Genomic DNA, 16425 nt, shown 5'->3' with positions numbered 1-16425 from the left:
ATGTTGTACACTGAACCAAACTGAGTGTGATGAGAAATCATATCCTTAAGGAAGAAAAAAAAGTATAAGAGATAACAAGATCAGATAAGATATCGGTTTTTTTCTCTAAATTAAAGGGAATAGTCCTTGAACTTTGCTCAAACTCTAAGGTTCTTTATCGTAATACAGATAGTATTCTCCATCTCAGACAGCCCAAAATTGTCCCTGATTGTTGCACTGATGGAACAAGCAAGTCCATCAAGGTTGAACATTACCCCCATGTTGCTGTTAGGGTGTACAGTGTTTTTCTGGTTCTGCTCATGTCGCTCAGCATCAGTTCATGCAAATCCCTCCAGGCTTCCCTGAATTCCTGTCCCTCCTGGTTTCTAATAGAACAATAGTGTTCTATGACATACATATGCCACAGTTTGTTAAGCCATTCCCCGATTGAAGGATGTTTACTTGATTTCCAATTCTTTGCCACCACAAACAGAGCTGCTATGAATATTTTTGTACAAGTGATGTTTTTACCCTTTTTCATCATCTCTTCAGGGTATAGATCCAGTAGCGGTATTGCTGGGTCAAAGGGTATGCACATTTTTGTGTGCGTAGTTCCAAATTTCTCTCCAGAAAGGTGAAACAACTCTTAAATAGACAGCAGCTCCAAGTCTACTACATTTCCTCCCCATAACACCCTAGCAGCACTATTCCTGGAACACAGAGGAAAATGTAATCTCCTTAGCCTTCCTCGACATAAGAGGATAAGGCAAAGATAATGAGTCATAGCCGACCGTGTGAGTACAAAGGTGAGATCATTAGATTTGGAGTCAGCAGATCCCCTTGTAGTCACAATTATGGAATGTGAGAAATGGAAGGGACCTTTGCTCTCTAGTCCAACCGCTTTCTTTCACAGATAGGCGTTTCTCAGCGTCTCATCTTTTATTACTTCACCAGAAGTGACCTTGGGCTTCCCTGGACTCCTTTCTCCACCTGTAAAACCAGAGCGGGCTAGAATTAGATAATTAGTGGGTGCTGGTGCTGGAGCGTGCCCGACCTGACTTCTGGGCGGGTGGTTAAATTTTCAATATAAGGGACTGGGGAAATGGAAAACCTATTTATGCCTCAGGGCTTGATTTATTGCTTTGAGACTAAGGAACCGGTGAAGACGAAGTCAGCCGGGGCCGGTGGGGCACGCACGCTTCTCTCCGGACTGTTTCCCGGCCACCGGGCTAGCCTCGCCCTTCGGGGCTGGCATTCCGGCCCCCTCTGAGGGCGTCCCCACAGCTTCTTGCCTCCCGGGTCTCCGGGGCCGCCCCGACGGGAGCCTCACCTGGAGCCCCACCTGCAGCCCCACAGCCCAGCCTGGGTGCGGGCCCCGCTCGTGACGTCAGGCGCCGGCCCCGCCCTCCCTGACGCCAGCGTCAGGCCAGTCCCGGCATGCACCGGGGCCGCCGGCAGCCGAGCGCAGCCCAGTGGAATTTTCCCTGCGAGCCGCCCGCCCCTGCCGCCTCCCGCCGGAGCCGAGACCCTCCCTCCGCCCCGCCGTCGCCCCCTCCCCGGCGGCCGCGAGCCAGGCTCCAACCGCCGCCCGGCGACCGCTCAGCCGCCCCGCTCGCGCCGCCCGGCTTCAGCCTGTCGGCCCCCGCCGCCCTCGTCGCGGTCGCCGTAGCCGTCGTGGTCGTCTCCGCCGCCGCCTGGGCCATGGCGAACTACATCCACGTCCCCCCCGGGTCCCCGGAGGTCCCGAAGCTGGACGTGACGGTGCAGGAGCAGGAGGAGCGGCGCTGCCGGGAGGGGGCCCTGAGCCTCCTCCGGCACCTGCGGCCGCACTGGGACCCCCAGGAGGTGACCCTGCAGGTAACGCCCATCCCCCGCGGGGGGCTTCGGCCTAGGCTCCCCGCCCTCCCGATGCCCGCTCCCCTCCCCCTGCAACATCTGGGAGCGCCCCTCCCCCACGGCCGCCTGGCCCCGCCCCGCCCCCGCCCGGGCGGGCCCCCCGTGCCCGCTGCTGCCCGTTCTTCCCGTCGGAAAGTCCGGCTCCCGCACCCCGGGGAGCGCCCGCCGGGCTTGGTGGCGGCCACGGCCGCAGCGTGGCCAAGTTTTCCAAAATCCGTCATCCGGGTGACAGGGACCACCGGCCCGCCGACTTCTCCTTGAGCCACTTGACTTTTCCACTTCATTTTAACCACCTGGAGGCTACAGAAATGCCCATTTTCACCCGCTCCGTTAGTTGGAATCGTTTCCGTGTCGAAGCATTAATTGTGGAAAATGGTTTCTCCAACTTGCTTTTTTTTTATCCATTATTCATTTTAAAGTCTTAGGTTTTCAAGAATGTTTCACGGTAAGCAAATACATGTTTAAACGGTCCAAGAAGTTTGAGATTTGGCACCATAAGGTCCAACAAACATAAGAGTAACAGGCGGGTATATTGAGGAAAGGATGAAAGTCTCCTAGCAGATAACTGAATCCATCTGTTTTACACCAAAATACAGACCAAAATAAAAAATTAAGACTAATGGAATGTTGCTTATCGAAGTTTATATCAGAAGCAAGAACATTCCAGCCCCCTGAAATTTTGATAAATAAGCACCTAATGGTCAAGGAATTTATTTTTAGAATTGTAGAGGAACAACTCTTGTGGGGAGCTGTTTACACAATTTTTGCGTATTGTGGAAAAATTGTTCCATTGTATTACTGTTAATTACCCAGTAAGTTTTGGTGCTGGTAATTTGGGATAGCAAAGTACTGGCTTCAGTAATTGAAAACTCTGGCCTGGGATTTGCATCAGTATTTGAGGATCATAGAATCTGTGAGTCATAAATGGGCTTTATGTCTGAATATATAAAAAAAAAGTTAAGCACAAATAGAAAACAGAATCCAGCCTGTTTTGAAACTAAAAAAGTAAGTTGATTTCTTGGTGCTTTGACACAATTAGGGAAACTTGGGAGTTAAGCAAATGTAGGGACCAAACAGTCCCAGTTATTTCCTAATCAAGAATCCCAAGTATAATATTCTCAACAAGTTGTTACCTGACCTTCCTTGGAACATCTCAAAAGGTGAGGTAGAGGGAATCCATGGCTCTTTTAACCTTCTCTATTCCATTTTGGAATATCACCACTGTTTTGAAGGTTTTATTTTTAAATAAACTGGTCTAGAGGTTTATGTGTAAATTTATACCTCTCAATATACTTGAAAACAATGGTGTTGCATTTCATCTTTCCAGACCTTTTATGAAGTGTTCAGGAAGAACTAGTACCTTTGATGGGGGGGGGGGGGGGGGGCGGGTTGGGTTACAAACCCTTTTGAGGGCTGCTCATCCACCTGTTGTAACCTGCTTTTACTGTGGCTCAATGAAGCTGTAGCTCTTGAATCGGCCAACACCCCAGGGGTGATGGATGGTTGAGAGTAAAGGATAGGCCTCAAGCTCATTAGTGAATTAAGGAAATGTCTACCCCAAGCATGTGAAGACTTTCCAGTGGAATGGGCATATAAGAACAGTTTGTTTCAATGGCCATGTAGGCTGAAACAGTTTGGTCTGTCTTCAGAGATGCCAAAGTCATCCACTGCATCCAGGGCCTTTGATGTTATCTTTACTTTTGTTGTGCCATTGTATTTTCATGACTCTGGAAAAGAGATTGAAGTTGATAATATTGTGCAACTGTGGCTTACTTAGTCATTTCCCATTCCCCATTCCCCCTTCCCCCAGATATTATTGGTTCTCTTTGAAAAGGAAGGATGAACAACAACAATATGGATGTTTCATCATTTTAGGGACTGAAGAAGATAAAAGTAAATCAATAACTTGGCTTTCAAGGAGTCTGTAGCCTAGTATGGGAAGTATATTAGGTGATTTCAACAGTAACTAATGCAAATTGGAATTTGTTGTCTGTATAAGCAATACAAAAATGTCAGAGTTCAGAAATCGTGTTGCAAATGAAGGCAAATGTTTGCAACCTAATTGTTTATAAGAAGGATATTTACCTAAACTTGGGAAATCTTCATCTATGGTCAAGCAAAACCTGGATCAAATAACCATTGACTTTTCATCAACCATCCCATTTCTGCAAATCTGGTCTTAGCCACTCTGATTTTTCTTCTAATCAGGTCTTAAGCACAGTGTATTGTACATGGAATAGGGCTTTCATAAGTGCTTACTTATTCTCTTCCCTCCTTTTGCATTACTCTGGGATTTATTTAGTGATCTCATTGGGAATCAGGAAATTCTCAAAACAATTAATTTTAATTTCATTTAATTAAAAAAATTTATCAAACACAAAACAAAACATGCCATATGACAGTGCATTTAGGAGAACTCTGGATATTAATCAAGTTAGAAGTTAGTCTATTGAAATTCCTAAACCTCTGGAAATTGTTTCAGTCCTTTTATTTCTCTCATGGTGGCGGGGCTCTTTGATTCCTGAATGAATAAATGTAAATATAATTCTGATTTAATTCATATTCCTATACCTCTTAATTACAGGTCATTTGTCTGGAGTTATGCTATATAGAACACAAAATGAATTGTTTCTCTTCCTACCATGTAGATTATGGTTTGGAATTCCCTTGTTTTCAGTACTAGGGTTCCTCTGTATGCCATGTGAGGGATACTGTTGCTGACCTTTCGAAGAATGATAGTATGCTACTTGTAAGTATTAAGACTTAAGTCTCCAAAGACTAGTGACTGTGGATACCAATAAGTGCAATTATTAACATGAATATGAATATTTTGTCCATATATGCCAAGATGTCATCACAAGACAAACTTACCTTTCATATGCCATATGTTTGTTTTGGAAGCACATTAGATTATATAGAGAAACCCCAAGAAATATTTTGGAAAATAATCATTATTTTTCTACGTAGTATGAATACTGTACAGAGCAGTCAGGCAGTATAGTGGATCATACTGGGCCTGGAATCGGGAAGACTCAGCTTCCCGATTACATATATGACCTTAGACACTTATTAACAACTGTGTGACCCTGGACTAATCAGTTTCACATCTTTAAAATGAGCTGGAAAAGGAAATGACAAACCCCTCCACTTTGCCAAGTAAATTCCAAAAGAGAGCACCACTGGACTGAACAGAAAAAAATGAATGCTGTATTTCCCTGATTTTGTTGAGGTTATTTTAATTTTATGATTAAACCCAACACTACATTGGCTTTTAGCTACTCTTCCAAGATGAAAATAGAGTTCCTTAACTTTTTTTTTCTTGATTTTTAAATTCTTGGTTAACTTGTAGACTTCCTTTACCTGGGGTTATGAGAAATGACTTGTCACTAGCAACAGTGATATTAATATGTATCACCCATGGAACTTTAGTTTATGGTAGGTCTTTCTTTCCAGATTGCATTTCACCAAGTTGGTGCTAACTTTTCTGTTTCCTATCCCACACACCCCTTTTCCTAAGCTGTTTCTGAACCAATTAAGAGTTAGGTGAGATTTATCTAAGTAAACATAACAGTAAATTTAGAAAACTAAACCAAAATAACATTTCCAATTAAAAGCTAAAATAGAAATTCTTTTTTTAAAATTTTTTCCCATTCTTATTTTGTACAAATAATTTTTTATACATTACTAAAATATTCTTGTTTAAGAGTAAATATAGGGGGTGGCTAGGTGGCGCAGTGGATAAAGCACCGGCCCTGGAGTTAGGAGTACCTGGGTTCAAATCTGGTCTCAAGACACAATAATTACCTAGCTGTGTGGCCTTGGCCAAGCCACTTAACCCCATTGCCTTGCAAAAAAAAAAAAGAGTAAACATAATACCCCCTCCTCCCAAAAAATATAGACCCGCATAAATGATAAAGGGGAGAGAAAAAAATAAAATAAAAAATAATAATAATTGTAGGTATGGCCAGGTGGCACAGTGGACGGAGCACCGGCCCTGGAGCCAGGAGCACCCGAGCCCAAATCTGGCCCCAGATACCCAACAATCACCCAGCTGTGTGATCGCATGCAAGCCACCCCAACCCCATTAACCTGCAAAAAGCAAAAAAAAAAAAAAAAGACCCCAAATAAAATAATATAGTAATAATAATAGTAGGGGCGGCCAGGTGGTGGACAGAGCACTGGCCCTTGAGCCAGGAGCACCTGGGTCCAAATCCAGCCTCAGACACTCAACAATCACCCAGCTGTGTGGCCCCAGGCAGGCCACCCAGCCCCATTTGCCCTGCACCCCCCCCCCAAAAAATAATAATAATAATAAAATATGCTTCAGTCTGTGTTCCAACACCACCAGTTCTGTCACGGATGGATCACATTCTTTGTGATAAGTCCATCACAAAAGTTACTTCCATATTTTTCTACCATTGCCATTGCTGATTGCAACTCCCTCCATTCGTACTTCTCCACTACCATGTATTATATTTTCTCTCTCCTTTCACTGTGATTCTGCTGTAGGGTAGCTGAGTGGTACAGCAGAAAGATCCCCAGCCCTGGGGCCAAGAGGCCCCGAGTCCACATACCACCCCTTAGGCCCAGCATTCACCCAGCTCTATGGTCCCAGACAGGCCATCCAATCCCAGCCCCTTGCAAGAAATAAAAAAAATGTGTTATATCTGACTACTCTTCCCTCCCCCCCCATGGTCCATCCTCCTCCTCCATCACTCACGTCCCCCTTCTCTCCTTACTCCAGATGTCTATACCCCATTGAGTATATATGCTGTTTCCTCTCCTAGCCACCTCTGATGAGAGCAAAGATTCCTTCATTCCCCCTTGCCTTCCCCCCTTCCATATCATTGCAATAGCTCATTGTAATAAAGAAAAATCTTATATGAAATATCTTAGCCCGTTCCCTCCTGTCTTTTTTCTTTCTCCCATTACATTTCCCTTTTATCTATTGACTCCATTTTTATACATTATGTCTTCAAATTCAGCTTTCTCCTGTGCTTCATCTATAAAAGCTCCTTCTACCTGCTCTACTAAATGAGGAGGTTCATATAAGTATTATCAATATCATTTTTCTATACAGGAATACATGTAGTTCATCATCATTAAGTCAGTCCCTCATATTTTCCCCTTCTCCTCCACTCTGTGCTTCACTTGAATACTGTATTTGAAGATCAGACCTTCTGTTCAGCTCTGGCCATTCCAATAGGAACATTTGAAATTCCCCTAGTTCATTGAAAGTCCATCTTTTTCCCCGGAAGAGGTCATTCAGTTTTTTCTGGGTAGTTAATTCTTGGTTGTATTCTAAGCTCTTTTGCCTTTTGGAATATTATATTGCAAGCTCTTAATGTAGTTGCTGCTAAGTCCTGTGTGATCCTCACTGCAGCTCCACGATATCTGAATTGTGCCCTTTTGGCTGCTTGTAATATTTTCTCTTTGACTTGGGACTTCTGGAACTTGGCTATAATATTCCTGGGGTTTGGTTTTTTTGGGGGGGATCTCTTTCTCAGGGGGATTGGTGGATTCTCTCCATTTCTATTTTGCCCTCTGCTTCTAGGATATCAGGGCACTTTTCCTGTAGTAATTCTTTGAAAATGATGTCAAGGCTTTTTTCCTAATCATGACTTTTCAGGTATTCCAGTAATTTTTTAAATTATCTTTCCTAAATCTGTTTTCCATATCAGTTGTTTTTTCAATGAGATGTTTCACATTTTTTTCTAATTTTTCATTTTTTTTTTGGTTTTGAAGTATTGTATCCTGATTTCTCATAAAATCAGCAACTTCCCTCAGTTCCATTCTTTGTCTGAAGGGTTTGTTTTCCTCAGAGATCTTTCTTACCTCTTTTTCCATCTGGCCAATTCTGCTTTTTAAAGCATTCTTCTCCTCAATAACTTTTTGAACTGTTTTATCCATTTGATCTAAGCTGGTTTTTAACATGTTATTTTCTTCAGCATTTTTTGGATCTCCTTGACTAAGCTGCTGAATTCTTTTTCATGTTTTTCCTGCATCTCATTTCTTTTCCCAATTTTTCTTCTACCTTCCTCACTTGATTTTCAAAGTCTTTTTTGAGCTCTGTCATAGTCTGAGCCCAATTTCTGTTTTTCTTGGAGTCTTTAGATTCAGGAGCTTGTACTTCCTCATCTTCAGATTAAGTGTTTTGATCCTTCTTTTGATCATAGGCAAAGTATTTCTCAATGGTGTTCCTCTGTTTTCTCTTACTCATTTTCCCAGACTGAGCCTTGTTTTGGGGTGCTTCCTGAGCTTTTGAGTATTATTGGGACACACACACATACACACCCAACAAGGATCTCTGTGTGTGAGGCTCCATTTTCCCTCCTGGTCTGTGAATGACCATAAGCGCCCCCCTCTGCCATGGGGCCCTGGTGTTCTATGGGGGGCCTAGACTGCGATCAGGATCTGAATGTGGTCAGAACCCCAGAGTCCTGTTCCAGGGACAGAGAACAGAGTTGGGCAGTTCTCTCTCCACTCCCCTCCCTAGGCTCAGCACTCATGCCCTTGGGGGCTCCTGCTTACCAGCTCTGCCTACTTCCCTTTCCTTGATCTAGGCTGTGGGGCCACACTGCTAGCTGTGTTCCCTGAGGGCTCGGCTGCTCGCTCAGAGGTCCCCCATTGTGCTTGGTGTTCCCCAGGGTGTAGGTCAGGAAACTGCCCTCTCTTCCTGTGAGTGGAGGCTGCCACCTCCCTGGGGCTGCCTCCAGGAGGCTGAAATTCCTTTAGTCTGTCCAGCCACCCCTCTGACCCCATGGAGTGGAGCTCTTTTTCAGGTTACTTTAGGTTGGAGAACTGCCTTACTGGATCCCTCTTTGGGTTCTGTCTCTTGAAAATTTAGTTAGAGTTCTTAGTTTTAAGAGAGAGAGCGCCTAAGAGAAGGTCCTCTCCTGTTGCCATCTTGGCTCTGCCCTAAAATAGAAATTCTAAAAAAATAAAAATAAAAAAATAGCAAAATTGAAAGCAAAAAAAGACTAGGAGAGTTTTTTTGAAAACAAAACAACAAAAATATAAGATTCCCAGATTAATAGAACAAAAATAAAGAATTTAAACAACTTAATCTCAAAAATTTTTTTGCAGCCATTTTCATGGTGTATTATTTTCCCAATATAGTAATAGATTTTTTTTAAATTAGTTGCATATCTTTTGATATAATTCACTTTATTAGGGCAAAATAGAGAAACAGTATTGTTTGGTCACACATTTCCAGTTCATTAGTACTTTTTTTTTTTAAATAGAGGCATTAATGATAAAGTAGACTTTTTTTCCAGGATTCAAGCTTTGTTTTTGGCACTTAAAAGGAAAAGCTTTATAATATTTTTGAATCTCACTTTGTAAAATGGATATAAAGATACTTGCCTATGCCTCTTCTGAAGTTAGGAGACAAGAACTTTTGCAATATAAATGATTTATTTTAAAAAATATTTTTTAAAGCATAGAAGCTTTTGCAAATTTGTATGCAGATTAAATTTTTCTAAGTAGAATAGTATTTTACTTGTATTTCAACAGTTTGAGATTTTTTTTTAGGTTTTTTTTTTTTTGCAAGGCAAATGGGGTTAAGTGGCTTGCCTAAGGCCACACAGCTAGGTAATTATTATTAAGTGTCTGAGACCAGATTTGAACCCAGGTACTTCTGACTCCAAGGCCAGTGCTTTATCCACTATGCCACCTAGCCGCCCCCCAACAGTTTGAGATTTAAAGAAACATTGACCAAATCCTAAATATTTAAATGACCTGGGCATATCTTTGTATTCAGCTGCATTTGGGTATGTGGTATTGCCAGAGAAAAGCCTTTCTTTCCTTTTCCTGTGTTTTGTTTTTATGAGCTATTAATTTTTGTAAGCTATGTGAAGACTTTTAAAATGATAGATGTAATGAGTAAGAAGGTAATATGATATGTAATGGAAAGAACTTTGAACTAAGAAGAAGCTCAGGTAGGCCTACTTCAGCTACTAATCAAACTCTCAGATCCCTTTCCTCATCTGTATTGTGAAAATTGGATAATCTTTCAAGATCCCTTTTAAAATTGAACTAAAATCATCAAATAGCAACTTCAATTTTTAAAGACAAATTAGTGATTCTTCAGTGTATTCTCACATGATCTCTGTATTTTGTCGTGTAATACTTAACATTTTATTGACTAGGTTGAAGTAGTAATGCTTCATAATTGTTTTTGTAATCACATTGCTTAAGAGCAAAACAGAAAATATGATTGAAAACCTAGTAAAAGAAGTACTTTGAACTAAAATTTTACTTGAAAGTGAACTTTCCTAATGGTATCATCACTTAAATTACCAGCAAATTATCCTTTAATTCTTTTTTTTTTTTTAGGTTTTTGCAAGGCAAATGGGTTTAAGTGGCTTGCCCAAGGCCACACAGCTAGGTAATTATTAAGTGTCTGAGACCGGATTTGAACCCAGGTACTCCTGACTCCAAGGCCAGTGCTTTATCCACTGTGCCACCTAGCTGCCCCTTTCCTTTAATTCTTGCTGAATGTTCAGTATTTAAAAAAGAAATTCATTGAAGGATCCATGAACTCATTGATGTTGGTTTTTCTTCCAGTAGAACAGATAATACCTCATCCAAGAATTCTTATTGCATTTCTTTTTAATTTAATCATTTTCTGTCATGTCTAATTTTTTGTGATCTCTTTGAGTCAAAGGTATTGGAGTGGTTTACCATTTCTTCTCCAGCTTATTTTACAGATGATGAAACTGAAACAAATAGATAGTTAATTGACTTGCCTAGAAATTCTTTGAGACTGGATTTGACCTCGGATCTTAATGACTCCAGGCTAGGCCCTCTCTCCGCTGTGCCACCTAGTTTGTCTTGTCCATGTTCCTTAAATCCTCCACAGAGAATCCATCCCAACATGGTAGGGGCATATCTTGAGATCTCTTGACATTATACAACTATCAGGGAAAAACAGTGCATGTATCACACTTATCAATTTAGTTATTACTTGCACCCACTTTAATTAGTGCATGACCTTTTCTGGTCATATATTTTCTTAATCATATCTTTGATGCTTCTAACACAAGTTTTTCATTGGTAGTAGTTAATAGCCTACTTGAGTCTGTCATATACTTTGTCCTTTCAATCAGAGATCTAACAGTATTGTGGCATTTCATATATTGCAATCATGGCATCTCTGGAATAATTTTGATTTTAAAAAGAAGGGTTTTGATTTCAGGGAAAAATTTGTATGCATTAGAATTGTGTTGCCTAATTTTCCATAAGCTTTTTTTTTTTGATTTTGCAAGGCAGTGAGGTTAAGTGACTTGCCTAAGGTCACACAGCTAGGTAATTATTACATGTCTGAGGCCAAATTTGAACTCAGGTCCTCCTGACTCCAGGGGCGTTGCTCTATCCACTGCACCACTTAACCACCCCTCACTCTCTTCTTTATTCATTTCTGGGTTCATTTTGTTGTTCATCCATTGGGTTTATCTGAGATATGATAACAGGGCAACAGATATACTTATAACAGTGTGATAAAGGGAGTGAAGTACTGGGACTGGATCCACAAAGATTCATCTTCCTGAGTTTCAAATCTGGTCTCAGACAGTAGCTATATGACCCTGGACTTAACCTGTTTGCTTCAGTTCCTCCTCTGTAAAATGAGTTGGAGAAGAAAATGGCAAAACACTGCAGTATCTTTACCAAGAAAACTCCAAATAGGGTCATCAGTCAGCCATGACTGAATAATAACAAAAAAAAAAGTTTGGACAAGAAACTAGATTCCCTGTCCCCACTCCATAGGATATTAATTGAAAGTTGTATTTACTTAATTTCCTTTTTACTATTTGGTCACCAGATTCTGTTGATTCCTGGTGTCTTGAAGGCATAGCTCCCTTTGTTTCTGTTGCCACTACCTGATGCATGTCCAGTCCCAGGTTTCTGTAATTGTTTTAATTATTTGAATCTATTTTAACAACTAATGGTGTTTAATTCTCCTAAAACAGAGATTATCATATATCATATTTTTATCTTTATAATTCTTTTGTTCTTCATCTTCACTCACATTTAGCCCATCCATATGCTTCTAACCACATATAGTTATTGTCATTTGTAATCTTGACTTTAAGATTTTGAGTTCATTCAGACTCTTATTTTTCCATTCTTTCACTCTTGTTGATGGTTCAATCTTGTGCAAACTCCTTATCACAGAATCTGTAAATTGGAAAGGATTTAGGCAATCTGATCCAAACCACACCTGACTGAAAATTTGTACATCTAACGTGACCAGAAAGTTTTTATCTCTTGTGTGAAGATCTTCAATGAGATGAAGTTCATTATTTCCTGTATATCAGAAGGGAGAGATGAAGAAATGTCTTTCTTAATAAACCTAACTTACCTGAAATCGGTATTACAAGGACCTGAAAAGACACTCCCCTCTCAACCGACTAGACATAGTTATTCATCCTTTTATTTGAAGACTAATGAGGGGGGATCTTAAAGTTTTTTTAAAATAAGTTTTATTTATGACTTCTGTTTCTGTGTGTGTGTGTGTGTGTGTGAGAGAGAGAGAGAGAGAGAGAGAGAGAGAGAGAGAGAGAGAGAGAGACAGACAGACAGACAGAGACAGAGAATTTAGAGGGGGGAAAGATTAGTATTACTGATCAGTACATTGAAAAAGACTGAAAACACTTAGGTAACACCTGTGAACTTCTGCCTTCAGGAAGAAGATGGTTGTGTTCTCTCATCTCTGCATTCCAGTCTTGCTTGGTCTGTAATTCTATTAAAATTTCACTTTTGAGAGTGTATGTATTTCCATTTACAATATTGTTCTTGGCTTTGCTTTCTTGATTTGATTTGCTCTTTCCTTTTTTAAGCATATTTAGCTAAAGCTTTATCAATTTTTTTAGTCTTTTCAAAGAACTAGCCTTCAGTTTTATCATTTCAATTTTTTTGTTTCCAGTTTATTTCCCGTCTATAGTTTTTAATTTCTCTTTAGTATTGCTTATTTTAGGCTTTTTTTGTTGACTTTTTTAATTTTTAAAAATGCACGTTAATTTTTTCATTTTTGTTAATGTATATAAGGGTATGTCATTTCATCATTAAAATTTTCTTTTACTTAACCATTAAATGTTTCTATGATTTATTCTTTGACCTCATTTTAAAAATTTCACTTTTAAGTCTCCGTTTGGATCCTGTGTTTTGTTTGTGGTCCCTGGACCAATAGCTTTAGTTGTATTATATAGTCTGTAAAGGCTATATTAACTAATTCTGCCCTTTTACATTTTTTCTTAATATCTCTGTATCCTAAAATATGGTCAGTTTTTATAAAAAGTTCCATGTGCTGCTGAGAGAAACATCTACTTTACTATTCCATTAAAAACATAAGTTTTTAAGCTCTAGATTTTATCTTTCTTTTAGACTTAGAGACTGAGTGTTGGTATTGTGTTACTGTCTGTGTCTTATAGCTCAATTATGTTTCCTTTCTATGTGTAGATAGAACTGTAGCTCTTGAATCTGTGTATCTGTGGCACACAATACTATTATCAAGCTGTCCAAAATTTGATCCCATACTTTCTTTCCAGCTATTTGTCTTCCCCCTCCTTTTTGTGAACCCTGTTTCAGCCAAACTAATGATGATGTTTATCCTTCGTTTTCAAAGACCACCACCACATCAGGGAGGTGATGCCATGACAAACGCATGTATTGGATTTGGGGTGGGGGGCCTGTGCCTCACTTTCTTCTTCTCCAGAGCCATCTGGGTTCAGTTCAGGCAGTCAGGGTTACTGTCTGAGGCAGGATTTGAATTCCCACCCCCCCTGACTCCAAGGCCAGTGCTCTATCCACTATCTAGCTTCCCAAACTAAATTACTTACTGGTCCTCCCAGACACACTTTATGTTCTTTATTGCCTTTCTAGCTTTGCTTATGTTTTTGCCTACAGTAAGTACTGTAACTTTCTCCAACTCCTACCAATTATTTAAGGACAAGTTTTAATAATCTTCATTATTTTCTAGCCTAACCAGAAAAAAAATTTTTGACAATTTTGCTCCATTTCTTCTTATACTTTGTCCTTTCTCAGAGTTACTTGTATATTTCATCTCTCTTATAGCTGTACATTCTGTAAGGACAAGGACATTTGTTTCATCTTTGACTACTAAAAGTTTAGCAGAGTGTGTTGTACACATGATAGGATTTCATTTGTTGAATGAATAAATTTATTTATGCAAATAAATTCATACTTTTCTGACTTGGGATTACATTCCCTCAAATTACTTTTATATTCCATTGTTCTCCATTAGGAATCTTTACTTTTTTTTCAAGACTCTTTTCCTTGCTATATCTGGAGCATGGTTTACCTTTTCTCAAGTTTGTATACTTTTTCCCCCTTGTTGGGAATTGTTTTTTTCATTTATTTCAGTCTATCCAAATTTTTATTCTTAAAAGCCCAATTTTAAGTCCCTTCTCCTGTTTTATTTTGGCCCATTTTGATAACTTTGGTCTTCAACTTCATGCATAAGATAGATGGGTGGCCAACCTTTTGGCTCTTCTGGGTGGCATGGCCTGATTTGTCAAGGGCTGCTTGTATATGTTAATATTTAGGACTGCAATTCAACCCATATTGCCAATGAGTACAGAAACAAAATGTAATAATTGCTTCCTGAATGAGCTTTGAGGGCTGCTGATTGGATATAACTGATATATAACTTATTGCTTCTTGGGGGAGTTTAAAGAGGGATAGTAAAAAAAAAAGTAATGCACTAGTAATTAGGGACCTTAAGTCTATTCATAACCTTGTCACTGTGACTTTAGGAAAGCTTTTTCACTTTGCTGAGACAGTTTCTATCATGCCGCTTAGATTCAAAGTAGAGATTTTTGAGTCCTCTACTTTTGCCCCTAGATACTCAGTAAATGTTAGATTGAATGAATAAATGGTTATATGCAAGTTTATTGATACCCATGTTCAAGAATTAGACACTATCAGGAATGTCAGATTTTTAGAATGATGTTGCAAATAACTTTGGAATACAGAAAAATATTTTTTGTCATAATTTTAAAAATGTACTCTATAGCAACATTTTTTAAATAACAGGCAGCTAAATTACATCACAGTATCAACTGAAATATTTTAGTTGAGCGTGATCCTCAACTGAAAGTCTAAATTTTTAGAAACCACTGCTGATTAGTTGTCCTTCTGTTAGCACAGTGGGAATTTTCACTAAAATAGCAGTAATTCTACAACTTGAATCTTTTTTTCCAATATGAGTATAACCCATGGGAAAATAATATGCAAACTTAATCCATCTTATAGTTGGGGAAAATGAGCCTCTGGTAAGTACTTGCTCTCCATGGATAGGGTCTTAAAAAAGAGACAACTGGTCTGAATTTAAAGAAAAATCATGGACCATAGTTGAAAACATTTTAATTTTTCTAAAGTTGTTTTCAAACCTGTTCTGATCATTGGGCTTCATGAGTGAAAGTATTATTATGAACCCCTTTGGCAGTCCGAACGTTTTCTCGAGTAATGTTTTTAATTGTGGAAAATACATGGGAATATGAAGAAGCCTATTATTGATTTAGATGATAGGTCATGTTTCACACTTCTTGCCATTCTGAATAACTTCTTGCTTATCCACCCTACTGATGTTCCTGGCCTCCTGCTTACCTTCCTTTTTAGTTCTGGACTCTGAATCAAGTCAGTGCATGCCAGTCAGCTTAAACTGACTCAACTCATGCACTCACTTATCCCTCTTACTTCCCAAACTGATTTTACCCTTTGCTCCCCAGTTAGTGTTGTTGCTCTGTTAGTGTCCTTGAGGACAGATGTTCTACCTACTTTTGTGTTTATTTTCCCTGCAGTTAGCACAATCTTGGTTATACACCGTAGGTACTTTTATATATTTTTTCATAACATTTGTTCATTTACTCTATTTTGTAATTCTGCTACTTAATTCTTAGTTTTTTCTTGGCACTTTGATCAAACACATAATAATGTTTTTGAGGAAGAAAAGTTTTATTAACTTCCTTAGCTTGGAATCTTTTGAATTTTTGACTGGATTTTCTTTATTTCCTGATGACCATACATAAAAATGTTAAAAACCAGTAAATTATTGACCTTACATTTTAAAAGTTGTTAATGATTAAACAAGTTATTAGAAGATTAAGGTCCTGAATAATTAAACTCAGGGATTCTGAGGTTTAAAGTTTAACAGACTAATAATATTCATGCAAAATTGACCTTGTTTGTTCTGAATGGAAGAATGGCTTTATATAGTGTATTTCTTCTATAAGTTTAAAACTAGTGACATTACTTAGAGTGAAAAAATAACCTACTAATGGTAGAGGAATACTACCATCATTTATCCTTGGATTTAAGTGGTTTTTATGGACAGGAATGCATTATGTCTGATCAGAAATGTTATAAATATGTTTTAAAATAAATTTTGCTTTGAGATATATATATATATATATATGCATTTATTTCCTTGTAATTAGTTCTTTTAATAGTTTTGAATCTGTCTCATTAAAATACTATAAATGCCATAACAAAATACTTTATTTTAATAGTGTTTTAAAGTATTTGTAC

The 16425-nt window shown here is 39.1% G+C and overlaps 1 protein-coding gene across 2 annotated transcripts in view; it reads left to right on the top strand.

Annotated features, from left to right (window-relative positions):
* The first annotated feature begins 1530 nt into the window (after nt 1-1530).
* The window catches only part of ETNK1 (ethanolamine kinase 1), a 62851-nt gene continuing 47956 nt past the window's right edge, over nt 1531-16425 (top strand). The window contains exon 1 of one of the 2 annotated variants that reach the window (XM_074194267.1): nt 1531-1836. In XM_074194267.1, coding sequence (XP_074050368.1) covers nt 1681-1836 — 156 coding nt within the window. In that variant the 5' untranslated portion in view covers nt 1531-1680. Of the gene's footprint in view, nt 1837-2053; nt 2321-16425 lie in introns of those variants that run through there. The other variant, XM_074194268.1, reaches the window with a different exon arrangement.

This window comes from Macrotis lagotis, chromosome 7 (genome assembly GCF_037893015.1).
Source record: "Macrotis lagotis isolate mMagLag1 chromosome 7, bilby.v1.9.chrom.fasta, whole genome shotgun sequence".
NCBI lineage: Eukaryota > Metazoa > Chordata > Mammalia > Peramelemorphia > Peramelidae > Macrotis > Macrotis lagotis.
This window is presented reverse-complemented; position numbering and strand designations above follow the sequence as displayed.